This window comes from Podarcis gaigeae (assembly GCF_964106915.1).
Source record: "Podarcis gaigeae genome assembly, chromosome: 7".
Classification (NCBI taxonomy): domain Eukaryota; kingdom Metazoa; phylum Chordata; class Lepidosauria; order Squamata; family Lacertidae; genus Podarcis; species Podarcis gaigeae.
The window spans coordinates 25,477,095-25,499,247 of record NC_139683.1 but is presented as its reverse complement, the minus strand read 5'-3'; the positions used below and the strand labels follow the sequence as shown (position 1 = coordinate 25,499,247).

General features: G+C 44.0%; 1 protein-coding gene across 2 annotated transcripts; it reads left to right on the top strand.

Moving 5' to 3' along the window:
* The first annotated feature begins 98 nt into the window (after positions 1-98).
* On the top strand, positions 99-21,083 carry NDUFAF6 (NADH:ubiquinone oxidoreductase complex assembly factor 6). Of its 2 annotated transcripts, none has more exons than XM_083749827.1 (9): positions 99-322; positions 3,089-3,188; positions 3,624-3,746; positions 9,146-9,202; positions 10,168-10,270; positions 11,951-12,084; positions 15,360-15,461; positions 20,176-20,232; positions 20,939-21,083. In XM_083749827.1, the coding sequence occupies exons 1-9, from the start codon at positions 114-116 to the stop codon at positions 21,065-21,067; spliced, it is 1,014 nt and encodes a 337-aa protein (XP_083605953.1). In that variant the 5' UTR covers positions 99-113; the 3' UTR covers positions 21,068-21,083. The 2 variants fall into 2 exon arrangements, with proteins under 2 accessions (XP_083605953.1, XP_083605954.1); XM_083749828.1 differs by having other exon boundaries at positions 100-322; positions 3,089-3,192.
* The last annotated feature ends 1,070 nt before the right edge of the window (positions 21,084-22,153 follow it).

The window sequence follows — 22,153 nt, the reverse complement described above, 5'->3', positions numbered from 1 at the left end:
GATTAACAGAAGGAGGGGCGGAACTGCCCAGCGGAGCGTCCGATTGGTCGGCGCGAGGAGAAGGCCCGGGAGAATCCCGCTCTGATTGACAGGCGGGGCGGGGCTTGAGCAGAATGGCGGCGGCCGTGGCTGCAGTGGCAGCGGCGGCTCTGGGCCGAGGGCTGCGCCCGTCTCCCTCCGCCTGGCAGCTCCGAGGTCCGCTCGCAGGCCGCAGCCGGCTGCTCTGCCCCGCCGCCTGTGGAGGGGGCGCGCCGGCTGTGGGCGCTGCCTCTCACCAGTCGGGGGCAGGGGAAGGCGAGCGCTACTGCATGGAGCTGCTGCGGTGAGTCGCTGCACAGAGCCCAGATTCCTCCTACTCGCGGCTCGGATTTTTCCTTTCGGTTTATTTTTGAAACGCTGCGGTGATATGTTGGTGCATGTGTGCTGTTGGTGCATATGATATGTTCCGCGCATTCGGCGATGCTCGGGGGCCGCGGGATCGACCTTGGGCTGCGATCGTGTGAAAAGAGGGAGACCCGTGTACATTCCCTCCTTGGGGGTCACCTCTAGTGGAGCACATGGTGTCTCCCTCTCCAACCCATCCCAATTTTATCCAGCCTGGTGCCTTCCAGATGTGCTGGCTGGGCCTGGTGGGAGTTAATGTTTATTTTCCATTTTTTCTCTCCCAGGAGCGAAAGGTGGGTGAACATGGTTCTGTCCGCTTCTCCTTTAATCTTCACAACGATTCTGAGAGCCAGTGACAGGCTGAAGGTCACCCAGCCAGTTTCATGGCAGAGGGGGGATTTGAACCCTGGGCTTCCCCGGGTCGTAGTCTGACACTCTAACCATTAGGCCACACTGGCTGCCCGCCCAAGCTGTGTTAACCTTCCAGTTGGATTACTGCAATGAATGCACTTTATGCAGGCCTCCTTTTAAAAAGCAGTCCAGAAGCTGTAGCTGGTACAGAATGCTGTCTCTGCCCATGCAATGTGTTGGACAGCAAGATGGGGGATCATGTTATGCTCACCTTCGAAAGCAATGTGCTGGCTGCTGGTGAGCTGCTGGGCCCAGTTCAGGGTCAACATCTGGAGGGCACCAAGTTGGCGATGGCTGCCTTGGAACAACTTTGTGAGTTGGGTTAGCCTGACAGCTGCTGTTGACCGGCCCAAGCTCACTTACTGAGCTCCATGGCTTAAGTGGAGACTTGAAACTGGGTTTCCCCTGTACTTGTATGACACCATAATCCTTACTCCAGAAGTCATTTAATAAAATTGGTTGCTCTGTGAAGAGCCTTGTCAGAATTTCTTTGCTCTCTGGTGGATCCTGCATCTGAACTAACCTACCAGACAGTGAGATTGATAGAGAAGGGCAGTATCTCAGTGGTAGAGCCATCTGCCTTGCATACAGAAGGTCCCAAATTCAATTTTCAGCATCTCCTGGTAGGGCTGCAAGACCCTGGCATGAAATCCTGACTCAGAAAGAAACAGCTTCCTGTGTTCTTATGAACAAAGGCAGGCACAGCTTTTCTCTAGAATCAAAGTTTTCAAAACACGTACAGCAGAATGAGATTGCAAAATGCTGGCTTGAGGCTGGCTGATTTAGGGTGAAGCAAGTTGCTACTTACGTAATTGATTGTTATAGTAGTTTTACTCCCTGGGGGAGGTGTTTGTGGAATTTTCCAGCTTGGCTGCCAAAATTACTTGGGCAGCCTTGGATTATTCACCTTGACTTTGGGGTCTAGTGGCCGTGAGCCATTTTGCTCACATCTCATGTTGCAAAAGGCAGGAGGCTTCAGTGCTGAAGTGGTAGAATGAACTGCCATCACACCATACTGCAGGTAGAGGAATTGTATATGACAGGCATGTCCAACTCCCAAGAGACTGTGATCTACTCCCAGTATAAAAAAACTGGCAGTGATCTACCCATTGTCATTGGAGGGAGGAGGAGCGTGTGTGGGGTGGGTGGATTGCCCAGAATTGCTTTTTTTAGGAGGGAAATGCCCAGAATTATTGAGCTTTTGGGGGCGAGGATTGCACAGTTTTTTTTAGCTTCCCCCCATAACTTTTTGTACACAATAAGGATCCTGTAATCTACCAGGATCAGCTGGGGATCTACCAGTAGATCACGATCTGCTGGTTGGAGATCAATGGTATATGATCTCTGCTGTTGCTGTTGCTGCTTTTTAGTGATTCTCTACAACTAGAAAACCAGTATTGCTAGTTCAGTGGTACATGACACGCTTTCAAGTGATTCCCCAAACCATGATGGAAATAATTATGGAGTGAGAGGAAAATGCCCAATCCTGTCACACCGCTGATTTTTTATAGTATTGGGAACCCCTGACGTTGCATATCACTGCAGCCCAGAGTTAAGCATTGGTAATGTTAACGTCTACTATGAGTGTGCACTGCTCCTTTTATAGAGCACGAGAGGTTCCTGCCCTATGGAACTCCTTCCAGTCTGAAAACTGATACAGGGGAGACAGAAAAGGGAGAAGAAAGCAGAGGTAACTAGGAGAAGAATATGTTTTTTCCATGGTGAAAGAGCAGGAGCAAAAGTTTTCGGCAGCATTATATTGGGATAGGACAGCATAGAGATACCTTAAGAACAAAGAGTTTCTGCTGGCCCCTGGACTGAACAGGAAGCCAGTCTAGGGATTGAAAGAGGAGCATATGCTTTTTCATGCAGAAGCTCCCAGGTCCAATTCGCAGCATCTCCAGGTAGGGTTGAAAGAGACTCCTTCTTGAAACTGTGGAATGCTGCTGCCGGTCAGTGTAGACAATAATAAGTTAAATGGACCAATAGTCTCCTTTGGTATAAGACCACTTCCTGTATTCCCAAGGGTTGACTGAATGGTAGTGTTCTAGGCAGGAGCGGTCAGATGGGGAATATAACTGCAAACATCTCCATGGGTTCTAAGTTTAAACCACAAATTCTCCCACAGGGGGTTTGTTTGCTAATGTATGTGTGGGTGGTCTTGACAGGAAGAGTGCTTGAAATTGCATCATGCATTCCCTGAACTGGGGACAGTTTGTAATTCCTTCACTTTTGTTTAAATGAGCTCGAGACAGAACATAACGCTTGTATCTATTTTTGTTTTCCTCTCTAGGAAACGTGACTATGAAGGGTTCCTCTGTTCGTTACTGTTGCCTGCAGAGTGCCGTCGCTCTGCTTTTGCTCTGAGGGCCTTCAATGTAGAACTAGCCCAGGCAGGTATTAAATGATACATTAGTAAAATGTTGGATCCTTTTTTTAAAAGTGACATTTAAATTTGCCTTTTTCCAGTTCCATGTTACACTGATCTGTTCAATGAACTTTCTATAATGTACTCCGCATCTCTTTATTGAGTGGCTCCAGCAAGGGTAGCCTACATGATGTTGTGGATCACAATTCCCATTGGCCATTCCGGCTGCAAGTCGGAGTTCACAACATCTGGACGGCACCATGTTGACTGTCCCTTTGTAATGTCTAAAATATTCTTTTTGTGCAGTGCTGATAGCCAGCTTGATTGTGCAGTGAATAAATGTAGCAGGTGGCACTCAAGGAACTGGGTATATGCAAAGAAAGAAATGATGGCTTGATTATTTTAAGATCAATAAATTGCAGCATTATTCACTACCAACATAACGTTGCTGCTGTTCCAGATTAAAGAATCCGTAACTCAGAAGACAATCGGCTTGATGAGAATACAGTTTTGGAGGCAGGCTGTGGAAGACATGTATCATGACAACCCACCACAACAACCAGTTGCCGTAGAGCTGTGGAAGGTAAGAAGTATATATTTGTACTACAATTCATGTGTGTTCGCCATTCTTTTCATCTCTCGGGACATGCTGTTTGCAAACCAGCCATTTTTTATGCACTTGGTCTAAGCAGCTTGAATTCAAGGTGATTCAGACGTTTTAAAGAGGAAATACAAGCACAGCTGCGCTTTGCCTCTGAGTGGGAATTTTGGTATTTCCTTGCATTGGAAAGTCATGGGAAGATTAGGCCAGGCATTATAACTGACCTGTCAAGCTCAGCATTCTTCAGTGAGATACCCTGGGGCCTCTTTGTTTCAAGCATCTAAACCAAGGGCAGTGCACCACTGGCCCACAAGCCAAATCCAGGCCCAATTGGCAGTGCTGAATGAAATCCCCCACCTCACGCCTATCTTCCGTCATTGAGAGCCCTGAGAAACAGCAAGGAATCACTTGCCGCAGGTTAGGGTGCAATTTCTTCTTTCTGGGGCCCTTCAATCTGCTCTCGATGGCAGCAGGTAGAGGAGAGGTGCTTTGTTCAGGGCTGGAAATGGTAAATCAGGTCAGAGGCTGGTGGGTAATTCCATGGGGCTTAGTAGGATGGTTTAAAACCTTTCCACCCAGCCCAGGGCTGTGATGTGGAGTAAAATGCTACTACTACTACCACCACCACCAGCAGCCCACCGTTCCTGTGCTGATCAGTGAATGCTCTGTTTGGTGTGTGTTTGCTTTGATGTGTGCGAGTGTGGTGTGGCCACACCTGCAGCTAGCATCTGCCCCAGTGGGGTTGCAATGGGACAATGATGTTATCAGGCCAACAGTTAGATACAGTGGTACCTCAGGTTAAGTACTTAATTCGTTCCAGAGGTCCGTACTTAACCTGAAACTGTTCTTAACCTGAAGCACCACTTTAGCTAATGGGGCCTCCTGCTGTTGCCGCGCTGCCGGAGCCCGATTTCTGTTCTCATCCTGAAGCAACGTTCTTAACCTGAGGTAATATTTCTGGGTTAGCGGAGTATGTAACCTGAAGCGTATGTAACCTGAGGTACCACTGTAGCCCAATTTAGGAAATCTGCAGAGTCCTTCATCTGGTTTAAGCAAAGTAGATTAAAAGTTAAGCAGCTCTCCACAAAATCACCTACTGATCTTGAGGGAAAATAGCCAAGGATACAATGAGAATGCTTTGCTGTGCTCCATTCTGTTATGAATCAACTCAGGTAGGCACACTTCTGCTGATGTCTAGATGCTCGCAAATCCACTCACCAGTGGTGAATGTCACTGGTGAGCAGAATGCCCTTCCCAAAGGCTGGCTTAGTTTGTCCCCCAATGTGATTCCCAGAAATTTCAGAGGAACAGTAAAAAAAAAACTGCCTTCTACCAAGCCAGACCATCTAACACCATAGTGGCAGCAATTCATGAGGGTCTTCAGACAGAAATCTTTCCCAGTCCTACCTGGGGATACTAGGAATTGAACTTGGGCCCTGATGCCTGTGGTTTGCCATAGAGCTATGGCTTTTGCAACCAAATTACAAAACACAGATGTGAATGTATTCCATTGAAATCAATGTGACCTCCACCTGATGCATTTCAGGAGTAAATTAAGGCTGTATTTCTAAGCATTCTTTATTGACAGTCACCCAGTTGTTGTTGTTTTAAAAAAAAGATGAAATTTGCTTCCTAGTAAAATATTTTAGATGTCAATATACAGTGTTCTAAATCCAATGTTGTGCTAGAAAGCAATTAATATAAAAGCTGGCCACATTGCTTTTTAAATGTATGTAATGGAATAATAGAAGAATAATCAAATCTGTAAGAGTGATCAAATCTTCAGTGCAGAATGCTTTTATTGGCTAGATATTCAAGTTTCCATACTATTTTGAGGGTAAATGCAGATGTGGTGTGAAAAAAGATGTTGTATTGTGTCCCTCAACTATCAAGGTGAGCTTGGCTCCACAACTGGAACGGCATATATATACCAGCAAATCAGGCATTAGTCTTGGGTTTCACACAATGCTCTCCCCACTATGCTTTTGGCAAGCCTTCCTGTCTCTTAGTGTGAATGCTTATCTGTCTGTCCATTAACCTTGATTTTATTTTTAAGTACACCTTTTTGTTTAAAGGCATAACAGATATAGGGGTGCAAAGGGCCAGTTGTTCATATGAGGAGGGTTTGGCCAATCAGCAGAGTACTCTTGAAAAGTATAAAAGGGTTCCTTCCCTGCTCCCCCAGCAGAGGTTGACCCTGGAGAAGAATGTGCGTGCTTTGGATTAATTTTCAGAGAAGGCATTTCCAGTGCAACCACTCCCCCCCCCCTTATTTATCTATTTATTAAATTTATATACTGCCTGTCATCAAAAGATCTTAAGGCGGTTTGCAAGATAAAAACAAGGTACAGTGGTACCTCTGGTTGTGAACTGGATCTGTTCTGGAGCCCCGTTCGCAACCTGAAAGGAACGCAGCCTGCGTCTGCGCATGCGCAGGTAGCGATTCGCCGCTTCTGCGCATGCACGAGCAACAAATCCCGGAAGTAACCCTTTCCGGTACTTCTGGGTCGCCGCGGGACGCAACCTGAAAAGACTTAACCTGAAGCTAACGTAACAAGGTATGACTGTAAAAACACAAATAAATAGTCAAAACAGAAGCAACAGAACAGTAACCCCAAAGGCCTGGTTGAAGAGGGACACCCCCTCCCCAATTAAACCCTTTCCCTTTCTCCAAAGATCTCCGGTACATAGGTATCCCTCCCCTTTTATGCACATAAGAACCATATGAGGTAGTAGATTGGGCTGAGATGCACAAACTTATGGAATATGTAGAAATGGCGAAACTTACTGGAAGAATAAGAAATCAAGATAACAAACTTTTTATAAAAGACTGGAAATGGTTTATTGAATATTTACAGATAATTTTTTAAACAGATAAAAACACTGGCAGGATTACTGTTATAACCTGCAGTTACATAAGAGTATATATTTAAAGAAGATAAAATGAGTAAGAAAAGTTAATTTGGATATGCAGAAGATATTAAAAAATAAATTTAAGGAACCGCAGAAATAGGGGGAAGGAAGGCAAGTTTTAAAATGTCAAAATGATTGTAAAATCAGTGAAATGTATATATCTGAAAAATATAAATAATGTTTTGGGTTTTTTTTTAAAAAAAATAGATTAGGCTGAGAGACGGTGAGTGGCCCAAAGTCATGGCCGAGTAGGGACTCAAACCTGGATCTTTCTTGTTCTAATCCAACACTCTAACCACTATACCAGGCTGCTGCATGTGCCACCCCGTCGTGTATTAGTGTACCCGTTTCAACAGATGGCAGAATGCTTATTGTTCTCTCCAGTCCTTGGTGTCTCCCTCCAGGAAAGGACGTGAATAATTGTGCCAAGTTCCTTTTCAATGGCTTCCTCGTGAGCTTGGCTCTTGTTCCCTGTTTCCCTTTCCAAGTCCAGTACAGCTTGTTTACTATACTTTTTTTTTTTTTTTTGGCTATGGACTTGTCCAGACTTGTTTTTCTGAGTGCCCCTTATAGATGAGTCATAACTTTATTCTTTTGTGAGTCAGAGAGGGAAGGGAGTCTCTCAGAAGAGTGGTGTTATTCAAGCAATTAACATTTCTTCTGCTGCTGCACAGATTGCACACCATATTTTTGCTACTCGGCACGTGTTATTGATAAGAATTTTATTGTTTAGTCAAAGTATTTACTGTGCAGTGGGGCCAATTCTTCCTCCAAGCTGGTTGGCATACCAGACTTCATACACTTCTAAATTGGGTGTAATTTGTGTTTTTTTCTGGCACATACATGATTTTTTAAAAATAAAAAATAAAAATAATCTATCTGCTTGCCAGTCTTTATGTGTCATTCCCAGCATTTATTTTCAAGATTTATACTTAGCCTTTTGATCAAATCATCTCCAAGGCATCTTAAAGCAGATTATAATAATACAACACACAGCAAATTAACTTGCCTTCTGGTGATGGGGTTGTAAAGAGAAAAGAGGAAGGGACAGGATACCCTTTCTGCAGCTCCCTGGGGTTCCTGATTTTCATATGCAACTTGCAGTGAGCCCGAGATAAATGGTTTCTCTCCCTACCCCCAAGTCTGTTTTTTATTTATAAAAGTATCTACCTCCCTCCTTTGCTGGGCATTGCTCATCCAAGGTGGCTTACAATATTAACTACAGAATAAAATAACATCCGTGGGTGATACCCAGCTAAGCAGTTCTGCTAGTGCAAGCAGTTTTCACTACACAGCAGAACTTCCTTTCCCAACACACCCCCTCAATATGTTCTGGGAGTTCGTCCAACCCTCCGGAGCAGATTTAGGGGATGCCACCCCATAAAACTACATGGGACGTGGGTGGCGCTGTGGTCTAAACCACTGAGCCTAGGGCTTGCCAATCAGAAGGTCGGTGGTTCGAATCCCCTCGGTGGGGCGAGCTCCTGTTGCTCTGTCCTAGCTCCTGCCAACCTAGCAGTTCAAAAGCACGTCAAAGTGCAAGTAGATAAATAGGTACCGCTCCAGTGGGAAGGTAAACGGCGTTTCCGTGTGCCGCTCTGGTTTTGCCAGAACGGCTTAGTCATGCTGGCCACATGAGCTGGAAAAACTGTCTGCGGACAAATGTCAGCTCCCTCGGCCAGTAAAGTGAGATGAGAGCAACAACCTTACAGTCGTGTGCGACTGGACTTAACTGTCAGGGATCCTTTACTTTTACCTTTTACCCCATAAAATTAAGCTCCAATGGCCGCAGCTTTAACAATGATTTTAAAACATCTTAAAATATATGCCAGTTAAAAGAAATAGAAACAACATAACATGACAGCAGTATCATGTTAGAGTCTATCTTCCTTCACAGAGGTGAACATGGATGCTCATAGCATGTGTCTCTTTAATGTCTTATTTGGCATTCACCAGCAGTTTGTGGTGGATTAATCAATACTTCTGATATTTATCTCTTATTGCCATAATTGATAGTTCACTCAGCTGCTATCACTGATGAGCAAGAGAGTTGTCTCAGCCCATGCTATCACTCTCCATTCTTTCTCTAAATTAGCTTGGATGTTAATGTTAAAATCCCAACTTAAACTACGCATCTGGCAGAAAACCTGATGAGTTCAAGATGTCTCTCTGGAGTAAATAGGATTATGGGGGAAGGTTTGGCTTTTTCTTCTTTTTTTAAAGAAACAATCCTGTATTTAGTGACTGATTTATATGATATGATGATGGAAAGGGAACTTTATATAAATCAGTAGTAGCTTTAGGACACATGAGAACAAAACAACATGCAAATAAAATATGACCTTCTAATAAAAGCTGGTATTGTCAATATTGCTCTTCCCCCATGTGCTCTCTGTTCTGACCTAACTATATTCTGCTTTGGCCTTTCCTTGTTCTCAAATGATTACATTGTGTTCCATCATTTCCAGGCAATCAAGAGGCAAAAGTTAACCAAAAGGTGGCTTATGAAGATTATTGATGAAAGGGTAAGGTTTGTCCCCGTTTAAAATATTCAAGCATGTGAGCTTTTCTTCTACTTGATTCTCTGCCCAGAAAGCCTGTGGGAAACAAAATAGGAATAAAGTTTTCTTACAGGATTTTTCATTATACTAACAGCATATTTACACTTGAGTTACAGTCATTGCATTGTATCCAGCTCTGCTTTTCTACTTGTGCAATGGAACATCCCTTCCCCACACCTCACACCCTCCAAATTTCCTCTGGAGCTGTGGTTCCCAATGTGGGGCACATGCCCCACAGAGGGGCAATTTGATTTTTAAGGGGGGCAATTTGGAAGCTTGTTTAGACCAAGTTAATGGCCTTTTAGGCTTCCTCCACGTGAATAGGAGTTCACTTTTTGAATAGTAAGAATTATATATCACGGTGGGACGGGGGACACCAGGATTTTAGAGATGCTTAGGTGGCCAAAAAAAAAAAAAAAAAAGGTTGGGAACCACTGTTCTAGAGGGTTGGGAGACCCACTGGAGCAGGTTTTGGTGGTGCATTGGGACAGGAAGGAGAAGTCCTGTTGTGCAATTGGAACTCTGTTAGGCAACATTGGATACAACCCATTATCCCCCCCTCCCCCGGGAGCTCTAAACTGCAGTGAGAGCTATGATTAGTTTCAAATTAAGCCAGCCTCAAACCATGGCTGTGTTCATACATAACAACAAGCCAAGCTTCTTGGTGTATTGTGATGTTTATTGGGAATGAGCAGCATGCTGGTGCACACTGCCTGTTTGCTCCTGTTCTGCTTCTCTCCTGTAACGACCAGGATAAAACGAACCAGGAATCCTTGACTTCCCATTTCGTCTGAAGCAGGGATTGTGGTTTGTTGCTCTCTATTCGCTATTTTTCCGTGATGAGAGTTTGCTTTGACACCAACAATTCATTCAACCAACTTAGCCCAGTGTTAGGAAACAGGTTTTGCTTTCTGTGTTCAAACTCCTAGGAAAAGAATATGGATGATAGAGCCTATCGGGATATCGGTGAGCTTGAAGCATATGCTGAAAACACCCAAAGCGCTATCCTTTATCTGACGTTGGAAATGCTTGGTAAGCGCCTCTTTAGTTACCTTGTCTGTTAATAGCATTTTATCAATGGGTGCACAATCCTGGGGACTGTAGCTTACAAGTCCCAACACCCTAACAAACTACAGTTCCCAGGATTCTCTGGGGCAAGCCGTGTGCTTTAGATATATGGTGCGGATATAAAGCTTGTGAGGCATTTCAACATTGTTTGAAAAATTGGCTTATACAGTGGTACCTTGGGTTACAGACGCTTCAGGACTCTGCTAACCCAGAAATAGTACCTCGGGTTAAGAACTTTGCTTCAGGATGAGAACAGAAATCGTGCTCCAGCGGTGCGGCGGCAGCGGGAGGCCCCATTAGCTAAAGTGGTGCTTCAGGTCAAGAACAGTTTCAGGTTAAGAACGGACCTCCAGAACTTATTAAGTTCTTAACCCGAGGTACCAGTGCATATATTCTTGGTGTTGACGCTTGCAATTTCACACAGCACTATAATCACAACAGTTGCAGTTAGCACGAGAGAAATATGGTACAGCAAATTCAGCCTCTGCTTTTGGAGCCACCTTGCTCATAATTTTTCAGTTGTCTTGTAGGCACTCATATTTCTCATTGCTTACACAGAGAACCTAATTCCTGCTGTAGCAAAGGAAGGGGTTGAGCTCTTTGTTTATGAGTATACCATTGTCCTAGGCATTGCCCAGCACAGTGGTAAATCAAGCATTAGGATCAAAGGTTTTCTTTTTACTGTCAGGTCTTAAGAGCAGTCTTTGGAGACTAGCTCTAGTATTTACTATCAATACAAAATGAGATTCTTTCTTTGTGTTGAAAATATTCTGATATTAATGCTGAAATGAGATTTGCCCATCTGGCTCAGTATTGTCTATTCCAGGGTTTCCCAAATTTGAGTCTCCAGCTGTTGTTGAACTACAACTCCCATCATCCCTGGCTTGCTGGACCAGTGGTCAAGGATGATGGGAGGTGCTCCAACAACAGCTGGAGACCCAAGTTTCTATTCTGATGGGCAGCAGCTGCCCAGGGCCTTGGGCAAAGGCCTCTCCCATCATCTGCCATCTGATCATTTTAGTCTGAGCTACCAGAAATTAATTCTGAGACCTCCTGCATACAAAGCATGTGATCTGTCCCCAAGCTGTGTTACTTTGCCAGCAGTGGGACTGCATGCCACCTTGGCAAACACAATTTTCCAAACCTGCATTTTCTTAGATCTTGCAAACCTGGGACAGGGTGCATCCTTTGTATGGCAGAATTGCTGGGTGAGGGAACATCTGAACATTGCTCCACACTGCACTTCCTTACAAATGATCCCCACTTCCCACTAATCAAACGTAGAGAAGGGAAACCTTGCGTTTGCCCTATAACGTGCAGTTCTGTCCTCGGACAGCTACTGTTTTAACGTTGCTTGTGGCTTGAGTTGTGCTTTGCAGCTAATCGTGTGTACTTGGAAGTAAGTCCCCACTGGGTGCAGTGGAACATAGAATCACAGAATGGTAGAGTTTTAAGGGATCCCGGGGGTCATCTGGGCCAACCGCCTGCAATGCAGGAATCTCAACCTGTGGTCTCCCATCCTGGTTGAAACCATATTGGACCCTGCTTAGCTTTGCAAATGGGCTGAACGTGCATGCCTTCCAGTAACTCTGCTCAGGATTTCATTCACAGGGTGGTTTTGATCTTCTGTTTCTGCAAGGACAGGTGTGAAGGACCTCCATGCCGACCACGCTGCCAGTCACATCGGGAAAGCGCAAGGCATTGTAACCTGCTTAAGAGCCACTCCCTTCCATGCTAGCAGAGGGAAGGTGTTTCTGCCCATGGACATATGTATGCTGGTAAGGCGATACAGCTGGGATCCAAACTCATAGCAGTAATCACAACTGCATTTTTTCCTCCAGACTCTTAACAGCAGGGCTTGTTGAATTTTTCAACTTTCACATTCCAGCAATGAGAGGTGCTAAAAAGTTTGTAACATCACTTGAGAATCCAAAATATATTTTGGTTACATTAATATAATTTCATTTTGCCTGGTAAATAAAATGCACATAAAAATGATTAAAAATGATTGCCAAGTACTTGCAGTTATAGTAGTAGTAGTAATAATAATAATAATAATAAAATTATTTATACTCCGCCTGCCCCAGCCAAGACTTGGCTCAGGGCGGCTAACATCAGGTATAAAAACAATTGATTAAAACACAACTTAAAAACAGGATTAAAATACAACTTAAAATGCAGCCTCATTTCAGTGGAGGTATAGATTAATATTATTTTTTGTTTCTATTTTATACATATTTTATATTACCTGACACTTTCAGAAGATAAAATTCTTTGGCTTTCCGAGAGCAGTTTATTTGCTTCTTAATCAAACATAGACTTAGCACACTAAAAGTTGTCCAGTCAGAAAGATAATAGAAGATTTGAATTCCCCACACCCAAAAGCATATTTTTAAGACCCCTCACTGAAGAAATTTGCAAAAATTAAGTTTCACCCTTAAGATGACGTGTGCTACTGTAACAGCATCTTTATTTGATCAGGACATTGATGTAAAATTTGATGGCTTATTAGCATGCATTTCCATTATCATACATTCCAGTATCGTTCCTTTCTTGAAAGGACTTCTCTCAGTCACGTGGCTCGACTCTGTTCTGATAATGAGCAGGAAATAACTGAAAGGCTTTTTACCTAATCTTTGGAACAAAGTGCTTCTTGATGATACGTTGCTGATTCCTGTGGAGTGCAATGTTACCTGTTGAGAGGGATGGGGTGAGCTCCTGTTGCTCAGTCCCTGCTCCTGCCCACCTAGCAGTTTGAAAGCACGTCAAAGTGCAAGTAGATAAATAGGTACCGCTCCGGCGGGAAGGTAAACGGCGTTTCCGTGTGCCGCTCTGGTTTGCCAGAAGCGGCTTAGTCATGCTGGCCACATGACCCGGAAGCTGTATGCCAGCTCCCTCAGCCAATAAAGCGAGATGAGCGCCACAACCCCAGAGTTGGTCACGACTGGACCTAATGGTCAGGGGTCCCTTTACCTTTACCAACGTACCTACTCTTGAGGAGCTTACAACCTAAAGCTTGACACAGGAAAACTACAGAGGAAGGGAAAGCAGAGGGAAACAGGGTGGCAAGATGTGACAGTTTCAGTTAAACATGTGGTTTGGCTTTGTCACAGCCTAGTAAAATAACATAACAAAAAACTACCTTGGAGATATTGACATTTTCAAAAGTGGGCGTCTGTGGCTTGGCCTTTGAAAAACAGGGAGTCCACAGCAATGGGGAACCACTGGCCTAGTACAATGAAGACCCCAAACTTGCCTGCAGTTCCCACCCCCTAGTTTGCTAAAAGGCCATGAAGGAAGGGGAGCTGCTGTCTCTGCAGTCCAGCCAGGAATGTGGGCTGGTAGCCTCTTAGTAGGCTAGATTTCAAAGCCACTTGTACCCAAAGGGCTGGTGGAAGAGAGATAGATCACGCACCCTACCCTGCCAGTTCCCATACTGGCCATGCAGGAGGTATAGAATGGTCTGTCCCTTTTCTGCCAACCCACTCACTTGTCTGAATGGAGTTCCTTAGTTTCCTGCAGCAGCCTGGTGCTTTGTTAAATACACAACTGGCCTCCGTCACAGTGTAACCCTGGGTAACAAGAAGCCTCTGCTGTAACTTACACTCGAGGGTGGGGAGGTTTGGCTTGTTTCTTGGAGTGACTGGTGCACGTTTATTATTAGGAATAATTCAATTTATATCCCACCCTTCTTCCCAAACAGCCCAAACACACCACTGAAACAATATCATTAAAAATGTTCCAAGAACAGTTTTAAAACAATCACATTCTCTCAGCCAGCGGCTGTCGGGAACCATGCCTTTCAGCCATCAGGTACCTGAGTAAATGAATATGTTTTTAAATTCCCCCTGAAAGGCAATAATGGGTAAGAGAGATGGGCCTCACCAGGGTAGAGCAATGCCGCAAGTGAGGAACCACTACAGTGGTACCTTGGGTTACAGATGCTTCAGGTTACAGATTCTTCAGGTTACAGACTCCGCTAACCCAGGAATAGTACTTCTGGTTAAGAACTTTGCTTCAGGATGAGAACAGAAATTGCACAGCAGCAGTGCGGTGGCAGCAGGAGGCCCCATTAGCTAAAGTGGTACCTCGGGTTAAGAACAGTTTCAGGTTAAGAACGGACCTCCGGAACGAATTAAGTTCTTAACCTGAGGTACCACTGTACTGAGGAATTCCTGTCATGGGACAACACCAGCAGGGCAACCCCAGAAGGCCTCACCTGTTGATCCAAGATGGTTAATACTGGGGAAGGCACTCTGTTAGAGACTATGTTCCCAAGCTGTTTAGGGCATTATATGTTAGTGTTAATGCATTGAATTGGGCCCACTAGGCCAGGGGTGTCCAACCGGTCAACTGCGATCGACTGGTCAATCCCCAGGAGGTTCGAATCGATCGTGGTCGATCGCAGGCTCTTTTTCCTTTGTGGGGGGAATAGAGGATCCGGCCCTGCCCTCTCACCCCGTCCTCGATTCACACATGATCCCTAGAATGGAAGACACAGTTTTTGCTGGGAGGCTGTTTGTTTCCTGATTGATATTTTGGTGAGCGACTTTTCCCTTTCCCCCCTAAAAAAAACTCAACATTTTAGACCTGACCCTCTAAAAAAGGTCATCAACTTTGTCCTGAACCCCCCAAAAAGGGGCAGATCACCGCCAGGTTTTTGTCTGTGAGTAGATCGCAGTCTCTTGGCAGCTGGACGTCCCTGCACTAGGCCACACAGCCATCAGGCTGCCCCACTTCCTCTGTCAAATGCCCCCTCTCTTTAAAAAATGGTGGCTGACTAGTGCCTTGAAGCATTTATTTTTCCTTTGCTATTTTTGCCTGACCAGAAGCAGGTAGAATGATATTTCTGTACAGGGTATGCAAAGCCTGAGGGAGTTTCATGAGGGAGGAAGAGTATGGGATCATGTGCTGACACGATGCGATTTAAAGTACCAAATTAAAAATGATAATTGTGCTGCAATTGTGTAGGCAGGCCATTCCTAATTTATTTACCAGAAATGTTTTTAACTTGTGTTGTTTTCTCCTCCTCACCCCCTTCCTGGTGTATTAGCATGGTGTTTCGCAAGAGGATTTCATCAGGCGTAATCAGGAGAAGAAAATGAGGGATGTAATATATGACATTGCCAGTCAAGCACACGTACATCTGGAGCACGTGAGTTTCTGCCCTTTTTCCTGATATCTCTGTAAGAATATTGTTGTAAACAATGACTGTGCAAAACAATTCCTCCCTTTAGACTTTCGTAGCATCCAGCATTTTGATGGTAGACGGTATAGCCTTTGGTTGTTGGTGGCTTTGAGCCGATGGCTCCCACCCTGTTTGCCTAGGATGGGACTGAAAAATGAACTTTGAATGTGATCAGAAGTCTTATATGAATATTTTATGATAGTCTATATTTTATGATAGGGTGCCATGGAAATATTTTCATAAATGTTCATGCTTTTATAAAAGTGTGGTGGAATCCACACACATATAAAAACGCTGTGAAAAACTGCTTTTTTCATTGAATTTGGCATAGCTCACTGTCGCCATCTAGCCTCACATTTATATATTGCACTTTATGGCACATTTAAAACGTTTTATTTGCAGCCGTATAGCTGAGTCCCAGTGTTTAAGTGAGCCGCTTCCATTTGAAGAAAAAGCAGCCTTCGAGCCCCAATTCAGAGTATTCAAGTAACCTGGGGAAAATAGTCCCCTCCCTGACTGCTATTTCTTCCCAGAAGTGCTGTTTTGCTGGAAACAACCCCTTTAGGGGCAAATAGCAGTTGGGTTTTTGATGCAGAGATTTTTGATGCATCGCTTTGTTCCAGATCAGGGCCCCCATGGATGCTTTCCCTTCAAAATTATAAATGCCCAGTATAATTACATGTTTTTAAAAGCACGAACGACACGGCCTGTAACTTGGCCCCTGCAAAAGTGACATCTGCTCAGATACTTTTCCTGGGGATGTGTCCGAAAACCTGCTTCTGCTAGCAGCTGGTGCTGTCTTGCAGTTCAGCCCAGGTGGTCTCCCTGATTAGTGCTGTCACTTTCAGGTTTTGCGAAGCCAATGGAAAGAGGCATGGGCTTTCTCGTGCCCCTCTTGGTGCCTGCGCTGTCATTAACAAACTGAGCGAGACAAAACACAGCAAAAGGGAAGGAGCTGTAACTGGCGTGGGCAGCATAGCCCAAACCACAAGGCCCATTTCTTTTTGTTCTGCGGTCTCTGCTTGTCCTGTTTGACAGTAATGCGATGCGCTGTGGACAGGGCCTTTTGTTGAAGAATCAGCTGGCACTTTTGTTGGATGCCCCCGTCTCCACTTGCAAGCTGCTCGGCTGCCGATTCCGTGGTTGGACGAAGGCTCCTTTCTCAGCAAACCATTAAATAAATTGGCATTCTCTCTCGTCACAGCCCTGTTCCCCACCCACCAACACAGACAAAGGCGATAGCTAGGTATAATCCATAATACATAAAGGATATGTATTAATTTTGTTGAGAATGGATGAAAAAAATTGATTTACAGTGAGTGAGCTTTGAAGGGTCAGTTCATGTTTCTGGTAACACAGGCAAGATTGGACTGTATTTTCAGGCAATATACTGAGCTGTAACCGGATTGAAATTATTGACTGTTGTAAATGCAAATTAAACTAAATTGATGAGTGCCTGCAAAGCTTGATGAAAGTTGCTGTTCTAGTGAATCTTCATTTATGGCCAGCAGAGGGCAAAATGAACCTTCTGTCTAAGATGATTCGGATTTTCTTTCAGTTTGATGTCCTCAGAATTGCAGACTTAACCCTGGGAAATGTAACTCCTGCTAGCATCCTGATTTAGTTCTGTGTGTCTCTTGATTGATTAACATCCATCTATGTTTGCAAAGTGAAATAATGTACTCTCTGCCAGACCTTCAAATTCAATTAACTACCATACTTTTCTGTGCATAACATGCCCCTGTGTATAAAACACCCCCTATTTCTGGGGGACTCAAAATTTAAGAAAATTATTGTTGAGCTTTTTTAGGGAGGATTGCCCACAGTTTTTGAGCTTTGGGGGGGGGGGGCAGAGTTGTTGAGCTTTTATCGAGGGAAATGCCAAAAATTGCTCAGCTGCCAGACCGACAATGCTGCTCGCACACATCGACAAAGCAACCTATCCTCTGTCCCAACACTGAAAAAAGCAGCAAAAGGCCCACTCATTTGACACAGCAACAGTCAATCAACAACCGCCCTTGCAGCAGCCACCAATAACAATCTCCAACTCACAGCAGCAGCCAATCCCACGGCCCCACAATGCACTTGTATAAGACAACCCCTAATTTTGAACATGATTTTTGATTAAAAAACCATAGTCCTATACATGGAAAAGTATGGTATTAATTTCATTTTATCTCTTTACACTGGTTTTTCCTCCCAAAAAAAGGGGGGGGGGCAAAGCAGTTAACAATACTTTACCCCAAACAAATATAACAATATTGGAAATGGCAAATTGACTAGGGATGCTTGAACAGTTTGATTTCTGTGAATTCCTTGGGGCTCGGACGTAGTCTTTTTGATGGTGCTTTATCAATGACAGTAATGGCTGGCCATCTTTTAGCTTTGACATGCTAAATATTGGAGAACTTGGCCTACAAAGGGATTCTTAGAAACCAAGCAAGTCATTGTTACTTGATATTCAGATTTTTTAAAAGTTATTGGTGGAAACACATATACCGTGTTTTTCGGTCTATAAGACGCACCAGACCACAAGACTTTTTGGAGGAGGAAAACAAGAAAAAAAATATTCTGAATCCCAGAAGCCAGAACAGCAAGAGGGGTCGCTGCGCAGTGAAAGCAGCAATCCCTCTTGCTGTTCTGGCTTCTGGGATATCTGTGCAGCCTGCATTCGCTCTACTGGCACATTTCCCCTTACTTTTTAGGAGGGAAAAAGTGAGTTTTATAGAGCAAAAAATACGATATATTTAACTGCACTTGCAATCCAAATGACGCTGAAATATTTACTTCAGCCATGCAAATAATCTGTGGAGTCCATTGCTCTGCCAGTTGCTTCCCACTCTTTCTTGTTGTTTGTTGCATATCTTGTTGCCTGTAGCATATCCTTCCTGCCCACACACCACAACCTAGTCATTCATGCTTCTTCAGCTGCCTGGACAGCTGAAATAGTCTTCTTCTGTGTTCCAGCACAGAAATAGCAATGCAGTGCTGTGAAGCCTCTGTATGCTCTCCTGTCCAGCATCCATTGGAACATGGGAGAGAGCATGCAGTATTATGGCTATGCTCTTTTGCCCTGGCATTTCGCTGCTTCTGTCAGTCTTGCAAGATGGGCATGTAAGGAGAAAATACCATGCTCTTTTCAGCTTGGCCTAGTGGGTGTGTTGGAGTTTGGTTACTTACCTGAGCCACTGTTGTTGTTATTTAGTCGTGTCCGACTCTTCGTGACCCCATGGACCAGAGCACGCCAGGCACTCCTGTCTTCCACTGCCTCCCGCAGTTTGTTCAGACTCATGTTTGTAGCTTCGAGAACACTGTCCAACCATCTCGTCCTCTGTCGTCCCCTTCTTCTTGTGTCCTCAATCTTTCCCAACATCAGGGTCTTTTCCAGGGAGTCTTCTCTTCTCATGAAGTGGCCAAAGTATTGGAGCCTCAGCTTCAGGATCTGTCCTTCCAGTGAGCACTCAGGGCTGATTTCCTTCAGAATGGATACGTTTGATCTTCTTGCAGTCCATGGGACTCTCAAGAGTCTCCTCCAGCACCATAATTCACTGCCACTGAGTCGGGCGCAAATGGCACCTCTGTCTCATTGCATTACTTAATGTGCTCGTCTTACACCTGGGTTGCAGCTGATGTGTGAAACATATTCTTGTTTTGGTTGTAAACCTTCAAGGCAACTCCAAATCAAGCAAAAGTGTTTGGTGGTTGGTCCTCAGTTATAGCTTGAGAGTAGTGCAATTTTTGGTCATGTTTTTTTGTGATGACCAATGCATTAATACAATATAAAACTTCCTTTTACATCTAGTAACACAGTTAAGACTGTGAATCAACAACTTTGATCATGCATGGATCAGACATTGGCCTATTTCATTGTTCAAAGCTTGGATTGTCACCACAGCACTAATAGAAATAAACTGTTGTTGTTGATGTTGTTGTTGTTAGATGAACGGGATGTAGCTCAGAGCATCTGCTTTGCATACAGGAGGTCCCAGGTTCAGTTCCTGGTATTCCCATCTACTGCTGGGAAGGACTCCTGCCTGAAATTTAAAAAATAAATAAATTATATACTGCCCATCTGACTGGGTTGCCTCAGCCATTCTGGGCAGCTTCCCACAAAAATTAAAAATACATTAAAAACTTCCCTTTACAGGGCTGCCTTCTGATGTCTTCTAAAAGTCGTATTTTTGTTTATCTGTTTGACATCTGATGGGAGTGTGTTCCACAGGGCGGGCGCCACTACCGAGAAGGCCCTCTGCCTGGTTCCCTGTAACCTCACCTCTCGCAGTGAGGGAGCCGCCGGAAGGCCCTCGGAGCTGGACCTCAGTGTCCGGGCTGAAAGCCTGGAGAACTGCTCTCAGTCAGTGTAAACAATACTGAGCTCAATGTTCTAATGGTGTGCGACGACTTCCTGTGTTTCTATAGTGATGGCATAGTCCAGAGAAGAGGGAAAATCTACAGGATCATGTTTCTGGCAGTCAAAAGGTTACAGAGAGTGTAAAGAAGCACAGTTAGATTTTGCAGGGACTGTGGCGTGTTTTCCCAGGTCTGCTGTTACATTTTGATGTATATGATAAACCTGATTATGCATGGCATGACAGTGCCCAGTTCGTGAAAAATATTGCGGTATGCTCAGTATTTTAAATTGCCTCTTAAAATCTAACGTGCTTTTTCTGTCTCTCTGCAGGCTAGGTCCTTCAGGAAGAATGTTCCTGTTAAAGCATTTCCTGCCTTTCTCTATACCGTAAGTGGGGCTACTGCATTTTTACCCCCTTGTAAATAGCTTGGATCAGCAATGGGCAATATGGATCTCTCCCTGAATACTTCAAGAAAGGTTGGGGTGCTGCTTGTAATCTGGGTGGCTCTGTTCCCTCCCAAGTGTGCCCAAGGCCTTCTTTGAAATTCAGAGCTCCTGTTTCTTAGATGCACATAGGAGTTTGATGTGTTCTGCAGTGCAGCTTCTGATAGCGTCATTCTCTTTGGGCTGTGGGTGCAGTTGGTTTTGTAATAAGAATGGCACCACTTTTGCACAAGAGGAAGGAAACAGCAGGCTTTGAGTATCCCAGGGTTTGCAAAAGTACAAAATCTCCTTGGAGTGTGGGGAAACTAAAGAGGGTGGAACAGAGACAAAAAAATCCCCATTAAGACTGGACATACTCAGTGGATGCCCAGCACAACATGGGGGGGGGGGGTAGGACAGGAAACCAGGAGGGGTGGTGGAGGAAGAAAAGTATTGAATATCTTGATCAGACACACTCTACACTGCCAAAATTTTGTTGCAGGCTTGGCTTTTGACATGTTAACTTTCATCAGTGTGGTATTTTTATTTGGTACTGATCACTATAAATGGATGTTTCATCCATTGCTGCTGTTAATCTCTTGTCCTTTCACTTTAGTAATAATAATAATAATAATAATAATAATAATAATAATATCCCTTTCTTTTCCAGGCTGCTCTTGAGGATTATTTGAATAAAATACAGAAAGTTGACTTTGATATATTTCATCCAAGTTTGCACAGGAAGAGCACTTTACTACCTTTGCATTTATATATTAGATCCTGGAAAAAAACATATTAAAGTGTATTTGACATGAGATCCGAGTCTTTCTGGTTATTGTTGGCTGAGTTTTAGCCTCGCTCACCTTGCAGGTTGCTCTAGGTGACATACATAATGGTTTTTCACCCTCTTCTCCTTCCCTGCCTACAGTTACACTCACAACAACCATGTTAGGAGAGTTAGACTGATCTAGTATCACAGAGTAACCTTATTGGCTAAACCAGGATTTGAACCCAGGTCTCCCCATTGATGTCCACCACTCTTCACTACACCACACTGGCTGGGCTTCTGATCACTGGCAGGGGAGCCAATTCCTAGGGCTCTTTTTCCTGGCATATGTTTTGCTTATGTTGAACACAATGGCTAGCTATTTGTTTATTTAAACCGTGTCTTGCCTTTCCTTTTGTGGCTAGCAACAGATTAAAACAAAATCACAAAAATGACTAATAACAAGATTTTAAAAAAGAGACAACTTTTGGAGAAGCTGCCAAAACGTTGGGATGTGCCACTTACGTGCATTGGACCTCTCCTGAGGTAGCTTCTTTCACAGACAGGGCATTTGGAAGTAATGCAAAATGTTCCAATCAGAAAGTCCCCCAAATGGGATTGCTAAATTTATTTAACAGTGAAAACAAATATCTTAAAAGTAAACCCTTAATTGAGCATTTGCTGATGGCTGTGCAACCATCTGTCAGAAGGTTGTTAAAGAGGAGGACAAGAGGGGAGCCTTCTCAAACATTTAACTTGAACAATATGTCCGTCATATTCTTCAATTGACTTAACAGCCACATTATGCCTTTTAACTGTTTCCTCTCTGCAAACAATGCAAGAGTTCATGAGCACTGACAGTCATATGACTCCTCTTTAAAGACGTTACTCTTGACATCTACGGGGGTTTGTTCTTCTGAGTGTTACGGCAATATATAATCTCTTATTTTTCTCTTCCCAGGGTGTGTCTGCTGAGTATGGCTTACATGTCTGTAGAAACCAGAGCTAAATGAGTGCTTGGATATTCATATATGACTAACCTAATGTGAAAACAAAAAAATTCCTTCCAGTAGCACCTTAAAGACCAACTAAGTCAGTTCTTGGTATGAGCTTTCGTGT

Coding starts and splice junctions, on each gene's coding strand:
- NDUFAF6 (XM_083749827.1), top strand. CDS start 114: ATGGCGGCGGCCGTGGCTGCAGTGGCAGCGGCGGCTCTGGGCCGAGGG. Junction 9,203..10,167: donor TGAAGATTATTGATGAAAGG/GTAAGGTTTGTC, acceptor TCAAACTCCTAG/GAAAAGAATATGGATGATAG. Junction 10,271..11,950: donor TCTGACGTTGGAAATGCTTG/GTAAGCGCCTCT, acceptor CTGCAAGGACAG/GTGTGAAGGACCTCCATGCC.